Genomic DNA, 27504 nt, shown 5'->3' with positions numbered 1-27504 from the left:
ATGAAATTATTCTGTCAAAGAATAACACTTGTTTTCACTTCACAAGGTACATGCAGTCAATCAAAGTACACCAGGTTTCAAAATACTGGCTATTGTTGACATTACTAAAACTGCATAGACTTTTATGTTTCAGTTTTACAGGTATCTGCATGCAAAACATGCAATCCACCGTTTTACACTAAATTTCTTGGTTGGGAACTGTATGTCCACATGTACAGTACAGTCACATTCATAAGCATTCCAGTAAAAAGCAAATCAGTTTTTATTCCTTTACTGTTTACTACAGGAGGTACAGTAGAAAAATATCCATGAAACACACAAGAGCATTCTGAACAAAAAAACAACAGCAAAAACATTACATTTTGTCCAGGTCGACGCCTTTTGGCCAGATTGAATCCTGCCTCATCTATGTATATGAATTCATGAGGGGCCTGGTTGGCCTCCAATTCCATAACTCTCAAAACAAAGTTTATGTAAATCATATCATCACTGTATACTATACTGTACTGTAACATATTACTGTGTAGGTTACCTACTTGCAAAGTGCAAAGCTTATAGAACTGGACATTGAATTGAATATACAGTACACTATATCTGGACATATTGTCGTTGTAGCTCCTTGACTCTCTCACTGATATATTGTTTCTGAACTGATATCATTGCAGAAGCAGAGGTTTTTATAAACTTTCATATTGTAAAAATATTAGTACAATTTGAAATAACTGATTTCTTTTTAAAAAAATATGTATGTCATGTGTAAAATGTAATTTACAGTATTCCTGTGATGAAAAGCTGGATTTTCAGCATCATTACAGGAAGATGCATATGGACTCGAAAAGCTTGTTTCTTCATGACATTGTTCAAAAAGCAACACATTTTGCTAGCAATCAAAATCACATTTTGCTAAAATCATGAAATTTACAAAAATGGTAAAAGTTTCATGTAAATGGTAAATACAGTAAATATATGCAGTCCATACTGTATCTAAGGTTTGGAATATTGTTTTTGCTGTTGTGGGATGTTGTGTGTTAACATTTGTAAATACTACAAAAACACTCTATAATTTTGTTGGGAGGTATAGCTTGTCTGTTAAGAAAATTTAAGCATTATGGAAATGTGTTCACTGACTGCATATTGTGTGAAAAATACAAGAAATATGTGAATGGTATGGCCACAAAAGACTGATGCTGTGCTAATTGTGTTTAGAGTTTTGAAAATGTGAACACTGGTTGGACAAACGCTTGTTAGCGACTGAAAAAAACTGTAAGAGCTAAGATACATCGTTATCGGGAAACCCGGCCCAGACCAATTGTGGGTGGGCCTTAAATTAAAAACGTTAAATAAAATAAAATAAAAAAACGTTATCCAATCACTGCTTAACCTAATAAAAAAATATTGACTAATATAGCCTACTGTTATATTATCTGTGTGTATACATAATATAGATTTTAATAGCTTGATGCTCTTTAAATATTGTGTTGCATTGTAAAAGTAAATCCGCGATCGCTCTCCATGGTTCTGACCAAAGAAGAGAGCTTTGGAATCTCCATTATGAATATACCTGGGCTGCATTTTCCAATAACATTGTCTCTTAGCGCGCTGCGATAACTTAACTAAAGGTATACTACCACTAAAGGTATATCATTGCTAGGCGTCTTCAGGGCTATCATCCACTCGTGAGGCAGAGGCGCTGAGAGGCAGAGGCGCTGGCGCCCTCCTAGCAACGGCGCTGTTTTTGGTAAAACATGATTTTGACGACTTCATTAAGTTTTGTTTTATAGAAAACTCTTTTTAAAAGATTTTCGTTTTGTATAAATTGTATCTTAATTTTGATCAATGTTTTATCAATCAATTGCCCGTATTTATTAAATAAGAAGCAAATATATAGCAGACAAAATAAGGCGCCGGTACGCGATCACTGCATGTGAACTGGAGGGCGCCGAAACTCAACTTGTGCCTCACAGATTTGATAAATATAGGCTATATATTACAGAAAGCTTGAAATGTCTACTTTTAAACGAAAATATTCAAACCAAAATAAATAGGCTATACTCTGATTATGTAGGCTAATCCATATGAAATGTATACATTTCTCTCTGGCGTTCATGGCGAGTCCGCAATCTCCGCATTGTCAACTTCATCTTTGCAGCGACACAGAAAACACCAGTTTATTACTAAACAATTAAATGTCTCCTTGCTAATTTAGACACATTCATAATCATTACTTCAACCGGTTCTTTGTGGCAAGCTTTAAGCGTGCGGTCATTACGCTTATTCCTGTAGGCTAGCCTTTAAGTAATTAATTTAATATAAAGGGGCTATTTGTCCACGAATGGCTTAAATGAACAACTAGTCGACAAGAAAAAAAAATAGTCGGAGGCAGCCCTTATTCCACATATTTTCGAACCAGCAGGCCATCTGGGTTGGGCGAGCGACCATGAGCGGAGCGGAATATTCAGAAATGCGCTCTCCGCTCACGAGCTCTGATCGGAACAAACCCGAACCTCACTGTCTGCTGAACTTGCGCAGAAACATCAAAATAGACATAGCCAGCTTTTTAAAATTGTTTTTAAAACTAAATATTTAGACTATTTTAGTACAAATTATGAGCTTATATTGACGATTTTTTATAATTCTTGACAAAATTAGAATATTAAGTTATATTAAGAGCTACGATGAGCATTATAGCTATACTTTAAAAAAAATGCGGGTCAGGAAGCGGGTCGGGTACAATATTTTCTTTTTCGTTTTTTGCGGTCCGAGTTGCGGGCGGGTTAGTTGAAAACGTCGGTCGGGTGCGGTTTGTTTATACATTGACCCGCGCATCACTGACACACACACACTATAAGCAAATATTAAGCACACAGTCTAATACTCTAATAACTGTTGCAAAGTTACTTAGTCAGTAGAATGTCTAAAGTGGACAGTCAAAATAAAGTGTTTTTGTCATGAGCCTCTGAAAGCCTACATAAGAAGTGTGTGTGTGTGTGTGTGTGTGTGTGGATGTAGAAGGGTGACAGGAACAGTGTTTAATAACTCTATATTGATGAGAATCTGCCTCAGTGCAGGAGTGTGTGAGGTCGGGTCTCTCAGCGGCGCTCTATAACGGGCAGCCGATCTCACACAGTATAAATAGAGCTCACACACAGCAATAGACCGCACCACATGACTTCCTCACACAAGGCCAATCAATTGTGTCCAAACGTGCATTTACTGGCCGAACACTGGGAACGGTGGATCTGATCTCAGCGTGAGTCAGAGAAAGATCACCGGCCTGAGGCGTCCGACATCGAGATCTCACACACACCAACGGTTTCCTTCAGGAATTTCCCTGGATCCAATAACATAATCTCTAAATCCACTAACTTCTGTAATCTAGAACGTTTATAAAGGAGGAGAAAGCACCAGAAGCCAGTGAGTCACAGAGATTGGGTTTATGTCTGGCTGCACTTCTGAAGTTTCCCTTCAAGGATCAATATATATATAACCTGAGAAATAGAAATAAAACCAAGAAATACTTCATTAATGCTACGAGCTCATCAAGTAATGCAAACAGGACTGGCCATGCATTATTTATAACTCTCAGAAAGATCTGCTGGTGACCCGAACTCAAAAACAAATCTTCAAGATTGGGCTTTTTAAAGTTAGTTCGACCTAATTTGAACCAGAAAAGAAAGACTGATTTCCTCTCGACTAATTTCAAGTTGGTCAAATTAGTGTTTAAGACACAGTGAATGCTTTCTGCATTTTAATGCGGCAGCTTTTAACAGCGTCTTGTAACCTTATATCTTAAACACACACAACCTCCTTTTAGACGCCAGAGACAGACGGACTCCAGCGTGAGTCGAGAGTGTGTGTCGGACACTAGTAAACACACAGCTCTGATGGACACGATCTACAGAAATACATTTACACATCATTTACGGAGCGAGAAAGAGAAAGTTAAAACTATTTTAACTTGACATCTTAAAGGCACAACACTCAGTACATTAAAAAATTAAGACTAAAGTGATCATACATGGATTTGTTTCCAGATGGACCATTGAAGAAAAAGAGACACACTGTAAATCCTGGAAATCCACTAGTCTCCATGTTGTGTGTCTTGTGCATCAGACGCTCTGCCAACGGTGCGTGACGTCTGAGACTGACACATCAGTTCCCTTTAAATCAATAGTCGACCAGTCACTGTTGGGTTACTAGTTGACCATCCTGACCGACTGTATTATGCATTATTACAGACTCTAAATGCTCTGCTCCTGATTTCCATTCAAATCAGTGCACATTCATGTTGATTGACAGGTCACAGTAGAGCTGGTTTCTCTGAGAGGATGATCCTGAATAAAGCTGTGATCATGTGACGTAGAGAACACAGTCCTGACTCGTTCTTCTATAAAAACGAAGAAATATGCATGCATTTAATTTGGAAATACTTCGAAAGTTCACTTTAGACATTTTACTGACTATAAGTAATTTTACAACTTACTCTACTAACCCGAACCCGAAGCTAACAGTCCACTAATACTCTAATGAGAGTTAGATGACATGTAGTTACTTATAGTTAGAAGAATGTGGACTATCAAGTTACAGTAACCATTCATATACTCCACATTAGTCAAATGAATCATACGAGTGATTTTTATCAAGTAAAAGTCTCCAGATTCTGGTCTCTTCTCTCTTTTCATCTGTTTTCTGGTCAAACTGGTGAAACTGGTCAAACTGGTGCGACTGATCACATGATGAGAGGATTCATTTTTGTCTTTAATACTTAGTGAGCAACAATAACAGTGATGCTGGCTTCTAATAATAGTTGATAATAAGCAGTGAGGTCATCACAGCGTAATGCTTCTCACTGTAACTCATCTTACACACACACACACACACACACACACACACACACACACACACACTGTATGTCTTTAACATCCAGCTTTAACAGTGTGTGTTCGATCATATCTGCTGTGTCACTGACTGAACATCGTCCTGAATATTAACAGATCCGTCTCTGATCGCAGAGTCATTCAGCATGACACACACACACACACACACACACACACACACACACACACACACACACACACACACACACACACACACACACACACTATTAAACAGACAGATCTTTTGCCGTCTACATGAGCTGAATCAATAGTGCAGGACATGCACAACAAAAAAAATATGTTCTTAATATTTTTGTAGCACAAATATCTATACATCCTTAAATCAAGACACATTTACTGAAGAAGAAAGACTGAAGATACTAAGTCTTGTTCACTGAAAGAGTTTATGCTTAAAGCAAGAACAAATATGTGCTAGTAAGGTCAGAAGAATAATAGGTAACACTTTATTTGACCGTGTTACGTCATGTAGTTACAATAGTAATAACTATAAATTATGCATTATTACATGCAACTAAACCAAACCAAATCATATTCCCTATAGTAAGTACATGTAGTTACTTAATATTACTCACATGTGTAATTACAGTGTAACAAATAAAGTGTAGCCAAATAATCTTAATTCAAAGGGAAAACAAGTTTATTTTTCAGACCCCATTGGCTGATATTTGTTCGGTTATACTTTATTTTAAGGTGTCATTGTTACAGTGTGATTATATATTTAAGTGCTGAGTAATATTAATCAACTACATGTACTTACTATAGGGTTAGGGTAGGGTTAGGGGTTTGGTTGAGGGTTAGTTGCATGTAATTATGCATAATTTACTGTTATTACTACAGTAAGTACATGTAAAATATCTAACAAGGACACTGTAAAATAAAGTGTTACCATTTGTTCTTGTTAAGCACAAACTCACTTCCAATTTGACACATTTTTCATGAAGCGAGACTTAATATCTTCAGTAATTTTACTTCTCAAGTAAATGTATCTTGACTTGAAAATGTTCCGATATTTGTCCTGAGTCATGGAGTCCTGTGGGACTCACCAGCTGTGGGGTTCAGGTGTGATCTGCTGGTGTAAAGCCAGCGAGAAGCCGAAGAAGCTTCCGGGCTCTCCCTCCTTGATGAGGACGGTGCTCGTGTCCAGGTTAAACGCTGAGATCCGCGAGCCGAGGGAAAGCAGGAGCAGGGACAGGAGCAGGGGTCGATCCGAGCTCCTCCGGTGTGCGTTCCCGACGGACATGACAGTCCTGGACGAGTCCTGATCCACAACACAACACACACTAGAAGGTCTTCAGAAGAGATCAGAGTCTGAGATCCTCTCGAGCTGGGAGTAAGACTGCCAAAGACAGACTGAGCACAAGTGCAGTGCCACACACACACACACACAGAGCTGTGAATAGACCACACACACCCCCTCAGCTGACATCATCACTCAGCGATCCGTGCCACATTGATCAGGATCCGAGGAAGCGCTGGAGATTACAGGAATGCAGATCTATGTTGAGTCAGTCCACAAAACATACATTTAGAAAAGGCACATTTTAATTCCTGTAACTTTTCAAACATGCTCTCGGCACAGAGTGTGAAAGTGTCGTTCAGTTGCATTGAGGCTACACTTTACAGATGATATAGATACTGTGTGTTCAACTGGGCTGATTTCTTGCAGTTCATGCACTGGACTTGTGCTCAAGGTCATGCAATGTTAATGCGGTAACTCTTCATTTTACATCGACTCTTGTTACATTTGTTACACCTTCTAGCTGTAGTAACAACAGTAAATTATGCATTATTACATGCAACTTAACTTCCTGTGGTGAAAATCCAGCTTTTAATGTTGTCTATGTGTCTATGTGGTGTTTTTAATATGCTTTAAGACAAACCATGTGTAAATTCATAAGTCGACAGCATTGCTGAGTATTTCCTCCTTAAAACTGCAGTGAACCAAAGACAGTCTCAAAAACACGCTTTGAAATCGCTGGTGTTTCTGACGTCACAAACTACCTTGTACCCAATCAGATCAACGTGTGATCGTCAACCAGTGGATCTCTGAGCTGAGTGAGTGAGTGGAGGCGGGGCTTATTTGCATATTCATATAACTGCGCATACTAAATGAGGGAAGGGTGTCGAGTTACATTCAAAATATTTTAAGGCATGAAGAATGAGTTTTAAGGGATAAAATGATTGATTACAGGGGGACTTTAAACTAAACCCTATTCCTAACACTATAGTAAGTACATGAAGCTAATTCATATTAGTCAGTACATACATTTAAAATTACAGTGTAACAAAGACACCTTAAAATAAAGTGTAACCCAAATTCTACTATAATGACAGATCTTCCAATATCGACAAACCAAAGGAAACATGAGATAAAGTGATTTAAATAAAAACATGCAATATGATTGAAGAGTTGATGATGCTGTCATCATAGCAGAATTTGGGTTACACTTTATTTTAAGGTGTCCTAGTAATTATACATTTAAGTATACTTATTAATAATAATTAACATGTACTTACTATTGGGTTAGGGGTTGGTTTAAGTTAAGTTGCATGTAATTATGCATCATTTACTGTCATTACTACAGTAAGTATGTGTAACAGATGTAACAAGGACACTGTAAAATAATAATTGTTTATGGAATCATGTTAATACACATGTATATTTCGGTCCATTCCTCACATGAAGCTTTGAAAATACAGACGACTCTAGTACTTTCAAGATACTTCTGTCATGTCTGATAGCATCCACTCTTTATTTTATGGACGTGAAAATGTATCATTGCATTGATTGTAAGATTAGATAATGAGAAGAATATCTGATGAAGAGAACGTGAAGATGATTTTGTGCTGTAGTCTCGGTGTCGACAGTGTTGTGACGTGTGGCCACAGCTGTTCCCATGAGTCATGTGACCTCCTCACTTCCTCTCGGGCCTTGTGCAACTGTCAGTCAAGATCTCACAAGCTATAAACACGTTCCTGCGCACGGAAAAGTGCTTGACATTCAGTGTTCGTTTAAAAGTGATATGAATATATGTGTCGCACGGGTATATTTGTGGCAATAGCCAACAATACATTGTATGGGTCAAAATTATAGATTTTTCTTTTATGCCCAAAATCACTAGGATATGAAGTAAAGATCATGTTCCATGAAGATATTTAGTAAATTTCCTCCCGTAAATATATAAAACATTTATTTGTGTGAGTGAATGCAGCACAATCGTGAACATAAATGCACAACTTTAAAGGAGATTTTCTCAATGTTTTGATTTTTTTGCATCCTCAGATTCCAGATTTACAATAGTTGTATCTCGACCAAATATTGTCCTATCCTAACAAACCACACATCAATGGAAAACTTATTTATCAGATTTCAAATTATGTATACACCTCAATTTAAAAAAAATGTACCCATGTGACTGGTTTTGTGGTCCTGGGTCACATATTTGCAGTCATCTTTTAGGATAAGACTGTTCTGAACACTTAACATTTGTGAACTCTCTGCATGTAACTGAATGCTATTTATTAATTTACATCTTTGGCCTTCAGTGCTTCTTGTTATAAATGTGTGGGGAGAAGCACAGTGTGATGCTCAGAGTGAGGAGGAGCTTTTTCCAGCATCACTTCATCACATCATTTCAATGAAGTATGAAAAAAAAAATACTAGTAATCTAGATACCTGATTACTATAGCATTATTTAATGAAGTTCCTAAACGCAAGTTAGGGAGGAGTGAGCCCATCTAATCTTTCAATCAACAGCCTGAGTATATAAGCAGCCGCTTACCTCTCTCTAGCATCAAGCTGTTCCAGTATCCCTCCACCTCCCCAAACTCCACCTTCATCTCCGGTACCTTGCCCTTCAATTATCATATCCTACATTTAGCCACTGGGGGGTATATCAGAGCTCGAGTTGAAGCTGCTTCATCGAGCCCCTCTTCAGTGGACAGCAAGCCAAATAAGTTTAACCTAATATCTGAAAGATTTTATGGGCAAGCAAACTCGTTAAATGTACTGTGAACTAACATGAACAAACAATTAACAATTTGATTTATATTTGATTTTTATTTTACTAAATGTCCCCTTTAACATTTAACATCTAATTTTGAATTGTTTGTATTATGAAATCATATCATGAAAATCTGACTTTTCCCGTGTTTAAGTGCTATAATCGGGTCCCTGGTGCTTCTACCAACCCAGAAAACGTGAAAAGTGAAACGCAGTAAGTTTGTTTTGGTGAGTCTTTCTCTGCAAGCATGTGAGAAAATAAGCCGATCAGATTTCACTCTCCTTCTGACGTATGAAGAGGATCTTATTATACTATTACCGGCCCTGGTGTTCAAGTCATCTCGTAAAGATCGTATTTACGAGTTGAACGCACATGAACGCCACCACAATGTCGTAAATACGAGTGGGGAGCTCGGGGTTTTCTTTTGGTGCCTTCAAGTCCTCCTGGGAAGTTCGTACGTACGAGGTGGGAAGTCGTGTTTACGTTTAGTCGATCTCCGAATGCAACGTAACAGGGAGCAGAGTAAAGATGGAAAGCTCCTAAAGCTAGTTCCATATAAATTCACTGACACGGATAATTTGTTGTTTTGTCATTAGTGAAAATCAATATTGACCTTGTATTTGAAAAAGGATCCTCATATAAGAAACCATCCTAAAATTCAGAGTCAGTTCATTCGCATTCGGAGATCGACTATTTTTGACTGTCAAAATGCCGGTGGACACAGCCACAGTGAGTTGTTCAAAATCTTTCTTTTTAGTAAACTCTGTGTGCACAAACAATGTTCTCAATGCTCGAGTTCATGTGTAGAGCCCCTGGTGATACTTCCAGCACAGTTTCATGTTGTGTTGAGCTTTCTTAATGTTTTAAAAATAGCGGTTTTGATGCTATCACAGTCGCGTGCCCCAATCACTCCCATTCACAAGGCAATTTGACCGAAAACGAAAATTCGGTCAAACCTTAAAGTGGCGTTTCCATTCTAATTATGCTTTTAAACGAAAGTTTGCCTCAGGTAGATTAACAAAAAGACCCTAGGTTGCATTTTGGCGAGAGTTACGCTTTAAACATGACAACATGCAAGTCGATGAGATGAATTAATGTAACTCCACAACAACTACATACATGTCTCCACTAACCATTCAGAAACGTCCAGGAGCGTCTAAAAGTGAAACTCTCTCCATAAGGCTGCACTCGCTACTGGTTATTCTGGGATTCTGGATGAGTGAGATTGGCCCGTTTTGTTATTGCCGGAGAATCTGACGATCGTGTAAAGGCTCCGCCCTCTTCTGAACGGAGGCGGAGCTAAAGCTCATTTGCATTTAAAGGGACACACACAAAAGATAATATTGGGGCGTTTTTGCTCACAGCCAAAAAGGGGCAAATTTGACAAGCTGTAATAAATGATCTGGGGGTATTTTGAGATGAAATTTCACTGACACATTCTGGGGACACCATAGATTATATTACATCTTGTGAAAAGGGGCATAATATGTCACCTTTAACAAAGACAAAAAATATATTGTAAAATATATATTGTTAGCTAATGCATTAACTAATTTTAACAAATTAGACCTTATTGTAAAGTGTTACTGTATTATATTTATTTATTCATTTAATTTGCACTCATGTAACGGTGTAAATAAGTTAAATTACTCATCGCTATCTGGTATCAATAAGAGTTAAACTGTGTTCTAATTAAGGTTTGCATGAGGCTAAATGATATTATAAAAAGTTGATTTAATAAAATTTTTATGTAACAAATGTAATATATAAGGAATCATTTACGACAGGCTGTTGAATAGATGGTTTGTCTATAACTGCATTTTACTGGATCAAATGATTTATGAAAAATCACAAACAAATATCAAGCTATGACTTTAACAAATTTTATTATTGCACACAAATCCATAGCAATTACTATGATAAAGGCAGCACAATATATATAGTTCACATACAGTGGCCTTTAGGAAGTATTCACACCCTTTTCTTTAATGTTGAAATATTTTAGTATTCCTTCAATAACAGTAAAATCAAAACATTTACAAATCAAAAACCTTCTCTTCAATGAGAAATAAAGGGGAATTAATACTTTCTGAAGGCACTATATAATTATAATGTGTACAATATTTCAACCCAAATACTGATACCTGCCACTAAAACGTTCAAAAACGACCAGCCGTCACAGGCTTATGATGAAGCAAATCTGAGCAAATAATTAAAACCTCTGTCAGTGATCCATCTCTGGGCTCTGTGTTTTCAACTTTATTCTATGGCAAGCAAATATGAAAGCCAGAGAGAAGACAAACATCAGCACAGCAGCAGGTATTTCTCCCCGTAACAAAGAAATAACCCAAAAGAAATCTTATGGCTATTATCACATACAGTTGTGGAAGGGGCAGGTGACATCTGAATCACGGAGCAGATCCTGTTAAACATCAACTACGAGTCAAAAATCAGCATAACAATACATTTCCATCCTCTTGCTCTTTCGTTCTTTCTCCGCTTCATGCAAATGTATCATGTAGTGTCTTTCACATCAAGTACAAAAATATATTTCTATTGACAAAGGCAAACGTCAGTAAATATTAGTTATCTTCGGACGGGTACAAAGTTACTAATTGTTCAGTTTTGTTACTCATATAAGCTTTTTTAACATCACGTCAGCACATGAAAGTAGATGCCTTACAATGTTTAAACACAGAATGATGCTCTTGTGTGACTCGAATACTTGAAGACAGAAGAACCGCTTGTTTTTCTGCCTGGCAAACATCTGAAAAGGAACTGAAAAAATTCTCTCATAGTTCATGTGTAGTATAGGCACATACACTCGCTGAAAGGTGAAGTGTGTCACACAAACAAGAAAGAAAATGTATCTTTAGTGACACACTTCACCTCTGACACAGAAACACACACTGCTTAAACGGACGAGCGTCTCATCCGTAGTTGTATGTGAAGTTGTATGTGCTGGGCTCTTTCGGCACAGGGGGCGGAGCCTCGGGGATGGTGATGTTCTCCAGGTCCAGGAGGCGGAGCTTCATCTCCATGCTCATTAATGTGTCAAGGTCACTTCGTGTGAGATCGCTGCCCAACTCCTTCCCCAGCAGAGCCGAGAGTCCATCGGTCCAGATGCAGTACTGCTCCACAGAAACACATGTCATTTATCTAATACATAATTACAGAATAAAGTGCCAAATAGCACATTCAAAACAACAGAATCCACTGTGGTCACATGGCCTATAGTGTGTATGCGTGTGACGTCACCATCGGCCGGAGTGACTGCGGTTACACACACTGAGTGGCGGAAACACACACTGTCAAAAGTACATATTAGCAGCTGACTATTAGCATACAATTTTATTTCTATTTTTAAAATTTTTGTAGAAAATGGCGATCAGAAATCCAAATATTTAGTGTATTTTGAATTTATAAATATTTAAAAATGTTGTGATGGCGACAGAGAAATAATGCAAGTGTCCGGTTGGTTATGAACAACTTTAAAACGTTCAGAAAATGTGGAAATGAAATCTAAAACATCTATCTCATATGGAATATTTCACATAATCATGTCATTATCCTAATCAAATGTCATCTTGAGTCTTGAATTTAACTGTAAAAGGGAATGTCATTAAAAGCCTTAAAATAATTATAGGGCAAAGTTTAACAAAAAAGCATCATTAAGTGATATTTTTGTTTCCTGTTAATTTAATTGGGTAAAATTACTGAACAATAATTTAACATGTGCTTGGACTAATTTAAGTGTTTTAATACAGTTTTACTGAAACAAAATAGGCTGCTGTTGCATTATTGAAAGTGAAAAAACAATACTATTGTATTATTGAAGAAATAATAATGTTGTATGATTTCTTATTTTATTATAAGCATTGTCCATTTATTTTTCGTTTAATCCACTGTGTCTAGAGATTGGATTCATTTAAAAGCACATGACATGAAGTAAATCCAGTGGAAGGGTTTTTATCTGTGACCTGGAAAATTAATTTACAATGAATTAGTTTAGATTCGGATACTGTGCACTTGAAATCTCTGAAATTTTTATTGCTAACTAACTAGCAAAATCTAAAGGGAAATTTTATCCTTTATCTCATGACCCCTTTAACTCTAAAAAATCGAATTGATTAGAAACGTTGCCATTTTATCTTTGAGTGTTGAAGTTGTAAGGGGAAATTGGATGCTGAAACGGTCAAAAACAGCCTTGAAGGACTGACCGTCAACAGAGGAAACAAACGATAACCAATAACTAACTAGACACAGGTGCCAATCAACCAAGGAAACAAATGAGGAAGAAACACAGGAAGTGAAACTGAGGGTGCTTCTCAATATCCCTCCTCGTCTCCTCTCTCCTCCGTCCTCCATCCTATGACCCGGAAACCGATCGAGCTCAGCCATATTGAAGGACATCTCAATTCTCTAATTGCACTGCGAGGAGTCGAGGATCGAGGAGTGAGGAGGCTTCCTGAGGAGTCATGAGTGAGGATGCACAGGTGTATCCTATGCGGAAGAGTTTTATCGACTTAAACGTGACGCATGTCTAAATTCTCCTCCCCCTTCACATCGATCACAATCATTTTAATTTATACTTTACCTTTGCAGTTTATATATACCACACACATCTCACATATTTCAACAGGGTATCTTGCTTTATTATTATTTATTATGAATTTCTTAAATAAACCAACTTCAACAACATAAGGGCAGATCATTTGAGCGCTGCTGATGACGCGATGAAGTGACGCTCGAGTGATCAAGTATTCCAATGTATAAAAAAAAGTTACATTCGATTGCTCCGTCCTCGCGTCTTTTCCTTGCATCCTTCCCTCGCATCCTACAGGGGGCGGAGCTGAGACGCGAGGAAAGGAAGCGAGGAAAGGAAACGAGGATGCACAAATAAGAAATGAGAAGCACCCTGAGACTCCATGAAAGAGATCAAAATAAGAGTCCTTGGAAACAAATGCAATTTCTAAGATTGAGCTCTATTACAGAAAGAGTTTAGTAATTAAACAGTTACTGATAAACAGAAGATATGTCATATTTGTGATTTAATTGTGCTGTTTTTCAGACTCACCTCATATTTGTTGGGTGCCACAAAGTTGAGAGCTTCATCAGGATCATATAGGATGGAAAACGCCAACTCTAAAACTTCCTGCAAACACAGGACAGTTCACACACTTCAGGTGTGTTGTTCATCATGCTAAAACATTAACAGTAACACACTCCACTCTCAGAATGAGTTATGAACTAACGCTCTTCCAGTATTGTTAAAATCCAGCTTTTAATGTTGTTTATGTGTCTATGTGGTGTTTTTAATATGCTTTAAGACAAACCATGTGTAAATTCATTAGTCGACAGCATTGCTGAGTATTTCCTCCTTAAAACTGCAGTGAACCAAAGACAGTCTCAAAAACACGCTTAGAAATCACTGGTGTTTAGTATACGCGATTCTATGAATATGCAAATGAGCCCCGCCTCCACTCTCACTCAGCTCAGAGATCCACTGGTTGACGATCACACGTTGATCTGATTGGTTACAAGGTAGTTTGTGACGTCAGAAACACCAGCGATTTCAAAGCGTGTTTTTGAGACTGTCTTTGGTTCACTGCAGTTTTAAGGAGGAAATACTCAGCAATGCTGTCGACTTATGAATTTACACATGCTTTGTCTTAAAGCAGATTAAAAACACCACATAGACACATAAACAACATTAAAATCTGGAATTTCACCACATGGGGACTTTAATACATTTAAAAAACTGGTTGTTTTGAACGTTCAGAGAACATTCAGAAATAATGCTTTCATAACTTAATGGGAACGTTAGCAAAACGTTCTAGTTAAACCAAACAATTCCCGAAGGTTTAAGAGGGAGAAAAGCCTTGACCAGACTCTGCCACGTCTCTTGACATACTGTATTTGTTTCATAAATGTAAGAATGAGGAGCTATTGTAAAGTATTCTGTGAAAATAAAACCTGGTAATGTGCTGTGAAATCCTGTGAAACACTCAAAGCACAGTTGTGTTCAATCGTGCGCTGGAGGATGGAGATAAAGTTCTGACCTTGTTCTGTTTGAGCGCGCTCTTCTCCTTCATGTGTGGACAGTCTTTCCCGGTCAGAACTGCTTTCATATCCGACACAGGAACTGTGTGACAACGACAGAGCTTTAGTTCACTGTTATGAAGGGAAAATTATGCCATAAAGAATAACATGCACAGGGTAAGATTTGAGAAAGTGATCATAAGATTGCAGTCGTATTTTGGCGGGAAAAAAAACGTGCCAAATGTGTAAGCGTGGAAAAATAGAGGTCAGAAGAATACAAATCATATTTATTTTGCCTTATGGAGCTTAAAATATGACAATATGATTTGAATTTGAATTGTGTAAATTTGAATTATTTACAAGTGAAATCTGATCAAATTGAATTTTAGGTGGTAGTTTAAATAGTTCTGAATTAGATTTTTTTAAAACGAATATTGAACATTTGAAATTTAACAAATTGAAATGTTTTTATGGCTGAATTTTATAGACATGTATTTTCAAACAGCTAGTTTTTTTGTTCTGAATTCTTATACTGCAAATATTCAGTTTAAAAAAATACAGATTCAAGTTTTCAAGATGAAGAAATTCGGAACTTCCAATTCAGTTTTCTAAAATTTTAGTTTTCTAAAAGTAGGTCACAGGTCATCCACAGGGAAGAGTAAAGGATCTCAGATAAGTCGAACAGAGCATTTTGGCTGCACTGCAGTAGTTTTCTGCCGCAAACGCGGTGGTGGTTCAAGAGAATCCGTGCTGGGAAATAACTTAATACTATGTTATTTATAGTCATACAGATAATATGACATCATTCGAAACAGTAAAATGTATATTTTTATTTGTGTACATTCAAACTGACTACAAAATATCATGCCGTTGAAAAATAAATAAAACAACATGATGCGCTGCTTTAGCGCGTCTCGGTCTCTTTAGATCTTTCTGGCGCACACCAAAAATGAACCAAAATACAGAGAATAGCCTTCTTGGCGCGCCAACTTTTGAAAGTCAACATTTAGATTATTTAACGTTAAATGCATTATATATGCCTGAGTCACTTTGGAATAAATCACAGCGTTTCACGATAAAACGTGACTAGGCTACAGTATAGCAAATTCAGACCAACCGCTGGTCTACACAGAGAGAAAGCCCTGTCTAGGCTCTTCTGTTGTACCGAGCCATTCGTTAGTCTAGTTTGATGAGCAAATGAAATGTAGCCTAGTTGCAATACACACGTTAAGTTTTGTAAGCTCCGTGCAACTGCAGCAGCGGACTATTATTACTAGAATATTAGAAATCTAATACTCAAGCTGTTTTCTCATTTTTCTACTCTTAATATTAAATAAAAAAACAACTGAACGAAAGATACACGGATTCTCTTGAACCACCACCGCATTTGCGGCAGAAAACTACTGCAGTGCTCTGTTCGACTTATCTGAGATCATTTACTCTTCCCTGTGGATGACCTGTGACCTACTTTCTGTAAGATCTGAATTTTTGAGATTGAATTTTAGAAAACTGAATTTGAAGTTCCGAATTTCTTCATCTTGAAAACTTGAATCTGTATTTTTTTAAACTGAATATTTGCAGTATAAGAATTCAGAACAAAAAAACTAGCTGTTTGAAAATACATGTCTATAAAATTCAGCCATAAAAACATTTCAATTTGTTAAATTTCAAATGTTCAATATTCGTTTTAAAAAAATCTAATTCAGAACTATTTAAACTACCACCTAAAATTCAATTTTATTAGATTTCACTTGTAAATGATTCAAATTTACACAATTCAAATTCAAATCATATTGTCATATTTTAAGCTCCATATTGCCTTAGCATGATTCACAATACATGAATTATACTTACGAATAACAGTAAAATGCTGCAATTATTTCTTAAACTTGAAAGGCGATTTACACCTTTACAAATCTTCTCTTGCACATGCAAATTTAATTTACGCTTGCAATCTTATGTAGACTTTGACAAATCTTACCCTGCGCATGCGATTCTCTAAGGCATCATTTTACCTTCATTCACTGTTCAGCACATGCTAATAACACTGAGTGCTTGTATATGGACTCACTCTTATCGGTGAGCAGTTCGAACGCCACTTCACCCTGCGGAGACTCGTCCAGATCTCCATAGTGAAGGACCTTGTGATTCAACGACAGGCGGCAGAACCAGAACTTCTCTGAGAGAGGAAATAAAGATCATCAGACACAGGGCCCTATCTTGCACCCAGCGCAGTTGACTTCATGTATCATTGCTATTTTGCACCCGACACACAGCGGACTTTCCCTCCACAGACGCACGTCGGTAAATTAGGGAATGAACTTGCGCTCCCGGGGGCGGTAAATTAAATAAACAAATGTCCTGGCTCTTTCAAGCTTTACAATGGCAGTTTTACAAAATGCAATTTTATGATGGACAGATGCACTTTTATGATGGATAGATGCACTTTTATGATGGACAGATGCACTTTTATGATGGATAGATGCACTTTTATGATGGATAGATGCACTTTTATGATGATAGATGTACTTTTATGATGGACAGATGCACTTTTATGATGGATAGATGCACATTTATGATGGACAGATGCACTTTTATGATGATAGATGCACTTTTATGATGGATAGATGCGCTTTTATGATGGACAGATGCACTTTTATGATGATAGATGCACTTTTATGATGGATAGATGGACTTTTAAGATGGATAGATGCGCTTTTATGATGGACAGATGCACTTTTATGATGATAGATGCACTTTTATGATGGATAGATGGACTTTTAAGATGGATAGATGCACTTTTATGATGGACAGATGCACTTTTATGATGGATAGATGGACTTTTAAGATGGACAGATGCGCTTTTATGATGATAGATGCACTTTTATGATGGACAGATGCACTTTTATGATGGATAGATGCGCTTTTATGATGGACAGATGCACTTTCATGATGGATAGATGCACTTTTATGATGGATAGATGCACTTTTATGATGGATAGATGCACTTTTATGATGATAGATGCACTTTTATGATGGATAGATGCACTTTTATGATGATAGATGCACTTTTATGATGGATAGATGCACTTTTATGATGATAGATGCACTTTTATGATGGATAGATGCGCTTTTATGATGGACAGATGCACTTTTATGATGATAGATGCACTTTTATGATGGATAGATGGACTTTTAAGATGGATAGATGCGCTTTTATGATGGACAGATGCACTTTTATGATGATAGATGCACTTTTATGATGGATAGATGGACTTTTAAGATGGACAGATGCGCTTTTATGATGATAGATGCACTTTTATGATGGACAGATGCACTTTTATGATGGATAGATGCGCTTTTATGATGGACAGATGCACTTTTATGATGGATAGATGCACTTTTATGATGGATAGATGCACTTTTATGATGGACAGATGCACTTTTATGATGGATAGATGCGCTTTTATGATGGACAGATGCACTTTTATGATGGACAGATGCACTTTTATAATAATAATAATAATAATAAACTTTATTTTATATAGCGCCTTTAAAAGTAGCATCTCAAAGCGCTTTACATAAAAATATGAAATTAAAAGATACACATAACAGTGCAGACAGTAAAAAAATAACCAAACAATCAAAATAAAAAGCCAATATAATAACAAACATACTAATCACATGAATCACATAAACGCTACCCTAAAAAAGTAAGTTTTAAGGGATGATTTAAAAACACTAAGGGATTCTCAGAGGGCAGGGAATTCCACAATTTAGGAGCCAAAGAAGAAAAAGCCTGATCACCCATAGTTTTTAGCCGTGTTGTTTGAAGACCAGCTTCAGAAGAGCGTAGAGCACGTGTAGGAGTGTAGAGGGTTAAAAGCTCACACAAATATTGAGGGGCCAAATTATTCAAGGCCTTATAAGTGAGCATGAGAATTTTTAAATCGATACGAAAACTAACAGGAAGCCAGTGCAATTTTTCCAGGATAGGTGTGATGTGCTCCCTTGCACTGGTCCTAGTCAGAATCCTAGCAGCTGATGTAATTTACTTAGGGTAGCTTTAGAAACTCCAGCCAGCAAAGCATTACAATAATCAATACGTGAAAAAACAAAAGTGTTGATTAACTTTTCAGCCACAGAGAAAGTCAACATGGGTTGTAATTTGGCAATGTTTCTGAGATGAAAAAATGATGCTTTGACTGTGTTACGAACATGATGGTCAAATGTTAAATTGGCGTCAAATATCACCCCCAGATTTTTTAGTTTAGTTTGGAATTGCAAAGCAGAGCCATCCACACTTAAGGCTATGAACTCTGCTTTACGCAACTGATGAGGTGAACCAATAAGCATCACTTCAGTCTTGTCACTGTTTAGACAGAGAACATGTTCGGACATCTATTTTTTAATCTCAGTAAAACATTGAGAAAGAAGAGACACAGGCATATTGACATCAGGTTTTGAATGTATATAGATCTGAGTGTCATCGGCATAAAAGTGAAAGTGAAGACCAAGTGTTCTTAAAAGTTGGCCAAATGTAAATAATAAAAAGTAAAGGGCCCAAAACTGATCCCTGGGGAACACCAGAGTGCACCACACCGACCTCAGGCTTGCAGTCACCCATCACAACAAACTGCTTGCTATCAGAGAGGTAGGACTTATGCACTTTTATGATGGATAGATGCACTTTTATGATGACAGATGCACTTTAATGATGGATAGATCCACTTTTATGATGATAGATGCACTTTTATGATGATATATGCAGTTTTATGATGGACAGATGCACTTTAATGATGGATAGATGCACTTTTATGATGATAGATGCACTTTTATGATGATAGATGCACTTTTATGGACTTCAAAACAGAAACAGTCATTCACTGCCGTTATTAAAGCTTGGAAGAGCCAGGACATTTTTTAATATAACTCTGATTGTATTCGTCTGAAAGAAGAATGTCATTTACACCTAGGATGACTTGAGGGTGGGTAAATCATGGGCTAATCTTCATGTTTGGGTGAACTATCCCTTTAAATGAGTGATGTCAGCAGAAGTGAGGTTCACCTTGTCTCCGTCTGTTGCCGAGTTTGCGGAAGCAGCTTCCCTCACACAGACGGTTCAGTCTCTGCTGTTTGATCAACTCCAGGATCTCCGGCTGGATCCGCTCACGGAGCTCACTGACGGACACAGAACACACACACACACACACATCAGAGGATCTCAAGCCTTCTCACTGACGGAGACAGAACACACACACACACACACACACACACACAGACACACACACACACACACACACACACACACACACACACACACACATCAGAGGATCTCAAGCCTTCTCACTGACGGACACAGAACACACACACACATCAGAGGATCTCACACACACATCTGAGCAGGTCATGTGACGTAACTCACATTATGGGAGGCGACTGGAAGTCGTCTTGGCTCATTCTCTCAGACTGACGCAGACGCAGGATCTCAGAGTAACTCAAACTGCGCAGTTTGACCCGCAGCTGCTCCAGTGACGGGGGCTTCATGGCCAGAGCTCTGGTGATCTGCTCACGCACGACTGTCATCACCTGAAACACACACACAGGTTTGATTTGCTATACTTGTGAGGATATTCAATAGGCGTAATTGTTTTTATACTGTACAAACTGTATATTCCGTCCCCCTACACTAACACACACTCTCACACACACACACACACACACACACACACACACACACACACACACTAACCCTAACCCTACCCATCACACACACACTAACCTTAACTCTACCCATCACACACACACACACACACTAACCCTAAACCAACCCATTACACACACTAACCTGACCCCTAAACCTACCCATCACACACACACTCACACACACACACACACACACACACACACACACACACTAACCCTAAACCTACCCATCACACACACACACACACACACACACACACTGACCCTAAACCTACCCATCACACACACACACACACACACACACACACACACACACACACACACACACACACACTAACCCTAAACCAACCCATTACACACACTAACCTGACCCCTAAACCTACCCATCACACACACACTCACACACACACACTCGCACAAACCCTAAACCCTAAACCAACCCATCACACACACACTCACACACTAACCCGACCCCTAAACCTACCCATCACACACACACACACACACACACACACACACACACACACACACTCACCTTGTTGAAATCTTCTGCAGTGGCCCTCATCTCTTTCCAGGTCTTGTTGAGCAGTTGAATACACACACAGAAGAACTCTTCCCAGGCGCGCTCATGCGTGAAGAACATCGGATGGAAGTCGTTACAGCCTTCATTCGCTGCGGAGACACACCAGTTCACGTGCGCATTTACACAGGCCTCTGTTTACATCTACATCTCACACACACACACTGCAGAAACAGCTGTTGCTTCTGAAAATGTAACAATCCAGAATATTGATGTCTGTGTTTACACTTGATCACTGTGATCCGATCAAGCAGTGGGATCATCAGGACATTATCGGATCTCTATTTCCCGCGATACAATCCACTGCACAGATAACAGAACACGCAGAACACTCACGCAGTTCTCCGACCTGTAGAAGATCACACAGCATCCGCGTCAGCTCAATCGCACAGCGACCGAACGGACACTCGTGTTTATCCTCTCGACTGCTGTTCTCCAGGACTATCTGAAACACACAAGCACGTGTGCAGGCCATATGACAAAAAGTCAAAAATATGACATACTAAATCGAAATTAGGAGATTAAAAATGTATAATTCTGCCATAAAGACTACTAAATTCAAGTTATAGCATAAATCTAAATCATGACAAAATGTCAAAAAACTTTTTAAAAACTTTTTTTTTAAATTCACTATTTTGACTTTTCATCTCATAATTATGAAATTTAAGTCATAATTGTAATTAGTATGTCATAATTTTGACTTTTCAAGTGATTTCAACTTCAACAGTATTTGAATGGAAACTTTTGTTCTCATAGTGGCAGCACTTTATTTTACAGTCCTGTTCCCCATGTACATCCTATGTACTTATTATAGTAATTACAATAACTGGGTAATAATAACTGGGTACTAACCCTGAACCTAACCTTAACCCCTGTAGTTACCGTATATTACCCAGCACTCACTAAGACCAGTACACTGTAAGTACACACACTGTGAAAAGTTCCACAGTCTGCACTCTCACAAAACATCCTCATGCCACATCACATCACACTTTGGAATTAAAATAGCCCCACATCATCACATAGCCTTCACCATACCTAGAGATTGGCATGGGGTACTTTCCATAAGATCATCTCTCAATGCAAATCAAACCAGCTATTAGGCTAACTGAAATAAAACCATGCCAATCTCTAGGTATGGTGAAGGCTATGTGATGATGTGGGGCTATTTTAATTCCAGAGGCCAAGGGAACTTTATCAGGATGCAGAGTATCCTGGATCCATGAAGTAACTGGCCTTTAAAAATAAAACTCTGCCTGCCTCTATGGGAATTTAACACAGGGGTGTCCAAACTTATGCACCCTGTATTTTAAGGAAGAACATTTATTTATTTACGATACATTATTCATTCACAAATAAAATTGGTGTCCTTAAAGGTTGGATTTTTCCTAATTTTTTTAATTAAGGCATTAAGTTAAATTTCCAAAAGATGATTTTTTATTCCTCTTTTTAGTCAACTTTAGCATGGGTGTCTAAACTTATGCATAGCACTGTATACTCGTTTCTATAATCATTTAGTGTAATACTCTCGTGATCAATAGAAGCGCATGATACCGCAAACATTGACATTCCGTCGCATTATCACTCTTGTTCACAGCGATTTTTATTTCCTTCTTTCTGTTTTTGTAACTCTGGCTCTATTTAAACAAACACGCTTTGGCTCAATAATGTTACTTGTGTTTGATCCTGGGAACTAAACTTTCAGCATTTCAGCTCTGGCTTTAATTCACTCTGATGGCTATCTGACAAATACTATACAATAATATTATAGCACACAGTGCTTGAGAAAAGACATAAAAGAGGTAATGGTTCTGACTGTGAGCTCTTACTCTGATATACGTGTCCTGGTGTAGTTTGGCGAGGTACAGCATGTTGTCGAGCGCCAGCATTCCCGGTGGCGTCTGAGTGAAATCCATGGCAGGATTCATTGGATTCTGTGAACAAACCAAAACACACACAACAGCACATCACTATCACTGATCACCATTAAACCATCACATTACACACACTTCAACACATCACTATCACTGATCACCATTAAACCATCACATTACACACACTTCAACACATCACTATCACTGATCGCCATTAAACCATCACATTACACACACTTCAACACATCACTATCACTGATCGCCATTAAACCATCACATTACACACACTTCAACACATCACTATCACTGATCGCCATTAAACCATCACATTACACACACTTCAACACATCACTATCACTGATCGCCATTAAACCATCACATTACACACACTTCAACACATCACTATCACTGATCACCATTAAACCATCACATTACACATACTTCAACACATCACTATCACTGATCACCATTAAACCATCACATTACACACACTTCAACACATCACTATCACTGATCGCCATTAAACCATCACATTACACACACTTCAACACATCACTATCACTGATCGCCATTAAACCATCACATTACACACACTTCAACACATCACTATCACTGATCACCATTAAACCATCACATTACACACACTTCAACACATCACTATCACTGATCGCCATTAAACCATCACATTACACACACTTCAACACATCACTATCACTGATCACCATTAAACTATCACATTACACACACTTCAACACATCACTATCACTGATCACCATTAAACCATCACATTACACACACTTCAACACATCACTATCACTGATCGCCATTAAACCATCACATTACACACACTTCAACACATCACTATCACTGATCGCCATTAAACCATCACATTACACACACTTCAACACATCACTATCACTGATCACCATTAAACCATCACATTACACACACTTCAACACATCACTATCACTGATCACCATTAAACCATCACATTACACACACTTCAACACATCACTATCACTGATCACCATTAAACCATCACATTACACACACTTCAACACATCACTATCACTGATCGCCAATAAACCATCACATTACACACACTTCAACACATCACTATCACTGATCGCTATTAAACCATCACATTACACACACTTCAACACATCACTATCACTTATCCATCATTAAACCATCACATTACACACACTTCAACACATCACTATCACTGATCGCCATTAAACCATCACATTACACACACTTCAACACATCACTATCACTTATCCATCATTAAACCATCACATTACACACACTTCAACACATCACTATCACTGATCGCCATTAAGCCATCACATTACACACACTTCAACACATCACTATCACTGATCGCCATTAAACCATCACATTACACACACTTCAACACATCACTATCACTTATCCATCATTAAACCATCACATTACACACACTTCAACACATCACTATCACTGATCACCATTAAACCATCACATTACACACACTTCAACACATCACTATCACTGATCGCCATTAAGCCATCACATTACACACACTTCAACACATCACTATCACTGATCACCATTAAACCATCACATTACACACACTTCAACACATCACTATCACTGATCACCATTAAACCATCACATTACACATACTTCAACACATCACTATCACTGATCACCATTAAACCATCACATTACACATACTTCAACACATCACTATCACTGATCACCATTAAACCATCACATTACACACACTTCAACACATCACTATCACTGATCGCCATTAAACCATCACATTACACACACTTCAACACATCACTATCACTGATCACCATTAAACCATCACATTACACACACTTCAACACATCACTATCACTGATCACCATTAAACCATCACATTACACACACTTCAACACATCACTATCACTGATCGCCATTAAACCATCACATTACACACACTTCAACACATCACTATCACTGATCACCATTAAACCATCACATTACACACACTTCAACACATCACTATCACTGATCACCATTAAACCATCACATTACACACACTTCAACACATCACTATCACTGATCGCCATTAAACCATCACATTACACACACTTCAACACATCACTATCACTGATCACCATTAAACCATCACATTACACACACTTCAACACATCACTATCACTGATCGCCATTAAACCATCACATTACACACACTTCAGCACATCACTATCACTGATCGCCATTAAACCATCACATTACACACACTTCAACACATCACTATCACTGATCACCATTAAACCATCACATTACACACACTTCAACACATCACTATCACTGATCACCATTAAACCATCACATCACACACACTTCAACACATCACTATCACTGATCGCCATTAAACCATCACATTACACACACTTCAACACATCACTATCACTGATCACCATTAAACCATCACATTACACACACTTCAACATATCACTATCACTGATCACAATTAAACCATCACATTACACACACTTCAACACATCACTATCACTGATCACCATTAAACCATCACATTACACACACTTCAACACATCACTATCACTGATCACCATTAAACCATCACATTACACACACTTCAACACATCACTATCACTGATCGCCAATAAACCATCACATTACACACACTTCAACACATCACTATCACTGATCGCTATTAAACCATCACATTACACACACTTCAACACATCACTATCACTTATCCATCATTAAACCATCACATTACACACACTTCAACACATCACTATCACTGATCGCCATTAAGCCATCACATTACACACACTTCAACACATCACTATCACTGATCACCATTAAACCATCACATTACACACACTTCAACACATCACTATCACTTATCCATCATTAAACCATCACATTACACACACTTCAACACATCACTATCACTGATCACCATTAAACCATCACATTACACACACTTCAACACATCACTATCACTGATCACCATTAAACCATCACATTACACACACTTCAACACATCACTATCACTGATCACCATTAAACCATCACATTACACACACTTCAACACATCACTATCACTGATCGCCATTAAACCATCACATTACACACACTTCAACACATCACTATCACTGATCACCATTAAACCATCACATTACACACACTTCAACACATCACTATCACTGATCGCCAATAAACCATCACATTACACACACTTCAACACATCACTATCACTGATCGCCATTAAACCATCACATTACACACACTTCAACACATCACTATCACTGATCACCATTAAACCATCACATTACACACACTTCAACACATCACTATCACTGATCGCCATTAAACCATCACATCACACACACTTCAACACATCACTATCACTGATCACCATTAAACCATCACATTACACACACTTCAGCACATCACTATCACTGATCACCATTAAACCATCACATTACACACACACTTCAACACATCACTATCACTGATCGCCATTAAACCATCACATTACACACACTTCAACACATTACTATCACTGATCACCATTAAACCATCACATTACACACACACTTCAACACATCACTATCACTTATCCATCATTAAACCATCACATTACACACACTTCAACACATCACTATCACTGATCACCATTAAACCATCACATTACACACACACTTCAACACATCACTATCACTGATCGCCATTAAACCATCACATTACACACACTTCAACACATCACTATCGCTGATCACCATTAAACCATCACATTACACACACTTCAACACATCACTATCACTGATCACCATTAAACCATCACATTACACACACTTCAACACATCACTATCACTGATCACCATTAAACCATCACATTACACACACTTCAACACATCACTATCACTGATCACCATTAAACCATCACATTACACACACTTCAACACATCACTATCACTGATCGCCATTAAACCATCACATTACACACACTTCAACACATCACTATCACTGATCACCATTAAACCATCACATTACACACACTTCAACACATCACTATCACTGATCGCCAATAAACCATCACATTACACACACTTCAACACATCACTATCACTTATCCATCATTAAACCATCACATTACACACACTTCAACACATCACTATCACTGATCACCATTAAACCATCACATTACACACACTTCAACACATCACTATCACTGATCGCCAATAAACCATCACATTACACACACTTCAACACATCACTATCACTGATCACAATTAAACCATCACATTACACACACTTCAACACATCACTATCACTGATCACCATTAAACCATCACATTACACACACTTCAACACATCACTATCAC

General features: G+C 37.9%; 2 protein-coding genes across 6 annotated transcripts in view; both read right to left on the bottom strand.

The window, feature by feature from the left end:
* The window catches only part of itga7 (integrin, alpha 7), a 51145-nt gene extending 44830 nt beyond the window's left edge, over positions 1-6315 (bottom strand). Inside the window, exon 1 of one of the 4 annotated variants that reach the window (XM_079857266.1) lies at positions 5942-6315. In XM_079857266.1, the coding sequence (XP_079713392.1) occupies positions 5942-6138 (197 nt within the window). In that variant the 5' untranslated portion in view covers positions 6139-6315. The remainder of the gene's footprint in view (positions 1-5941) is intronic. The other 3 variants (XM_079857267.1, XM_079857265.1, XM_079857264.1) reach the window with 3 other exon arrangements.
* A 4449-nt stretch (positions 6316-10764) lies between these two features.
* Positions 10765-27504, bottom strand: part of elmo2 (engulfment and cell motility 2) — a 47477-nt gene continuing 30737 nt past the window's right edge. For both annotated transcript variants that reach the window (XM_079857468.1, XM_079857469.1), the window contains exons 13-21: positions 23060-23164; positions 21567-21675; positions 21186-21322; positions 20370-20533; positions 20013-20125; positions 17016-17123; positions 14965-15047; positions 13980-14057; positions 10765-12033 (exon numbers count right to left, since the gene is read on the bottom strand). In XM_079857468.1, the coding sequence (XP_079713594.1) occupies positions 11833-12033; positions 13980-14057; positions 14965-15047; positions 17016-17123; positions 20013-20125; positions 20370-20533; positions 21186-21322; positions 21567-21675; positions 23060-23164 (1098 nt within the window). In that variant the 3' untranslated portion in view covers positions 10765-11832. The remainder of the gene's footprint in view (positions 12034-13979; positions 14058-14964; positions 15048-17015; positions 17124-20012; positions 20126-20369; positions 20534-21185; positions 21323-21566; positions 21676-23059; positions 23165-27504) is intronic.

Source organism: Squalius cephalus (assembly GCF_949319135.1).
Source record: "Squalius cephalus genome assembly, chromosome: 22".
NCBI lineage: Eukaryota > Metazoa > Chordata > Actinopteri > Cypriniformes > Leuciscidae > Squalius > Squalius cephalus.
Note: the sequence above shows the minus strand (reverse complement) of the source record. Positions and strands in the feature narration are given on the sequence as shown.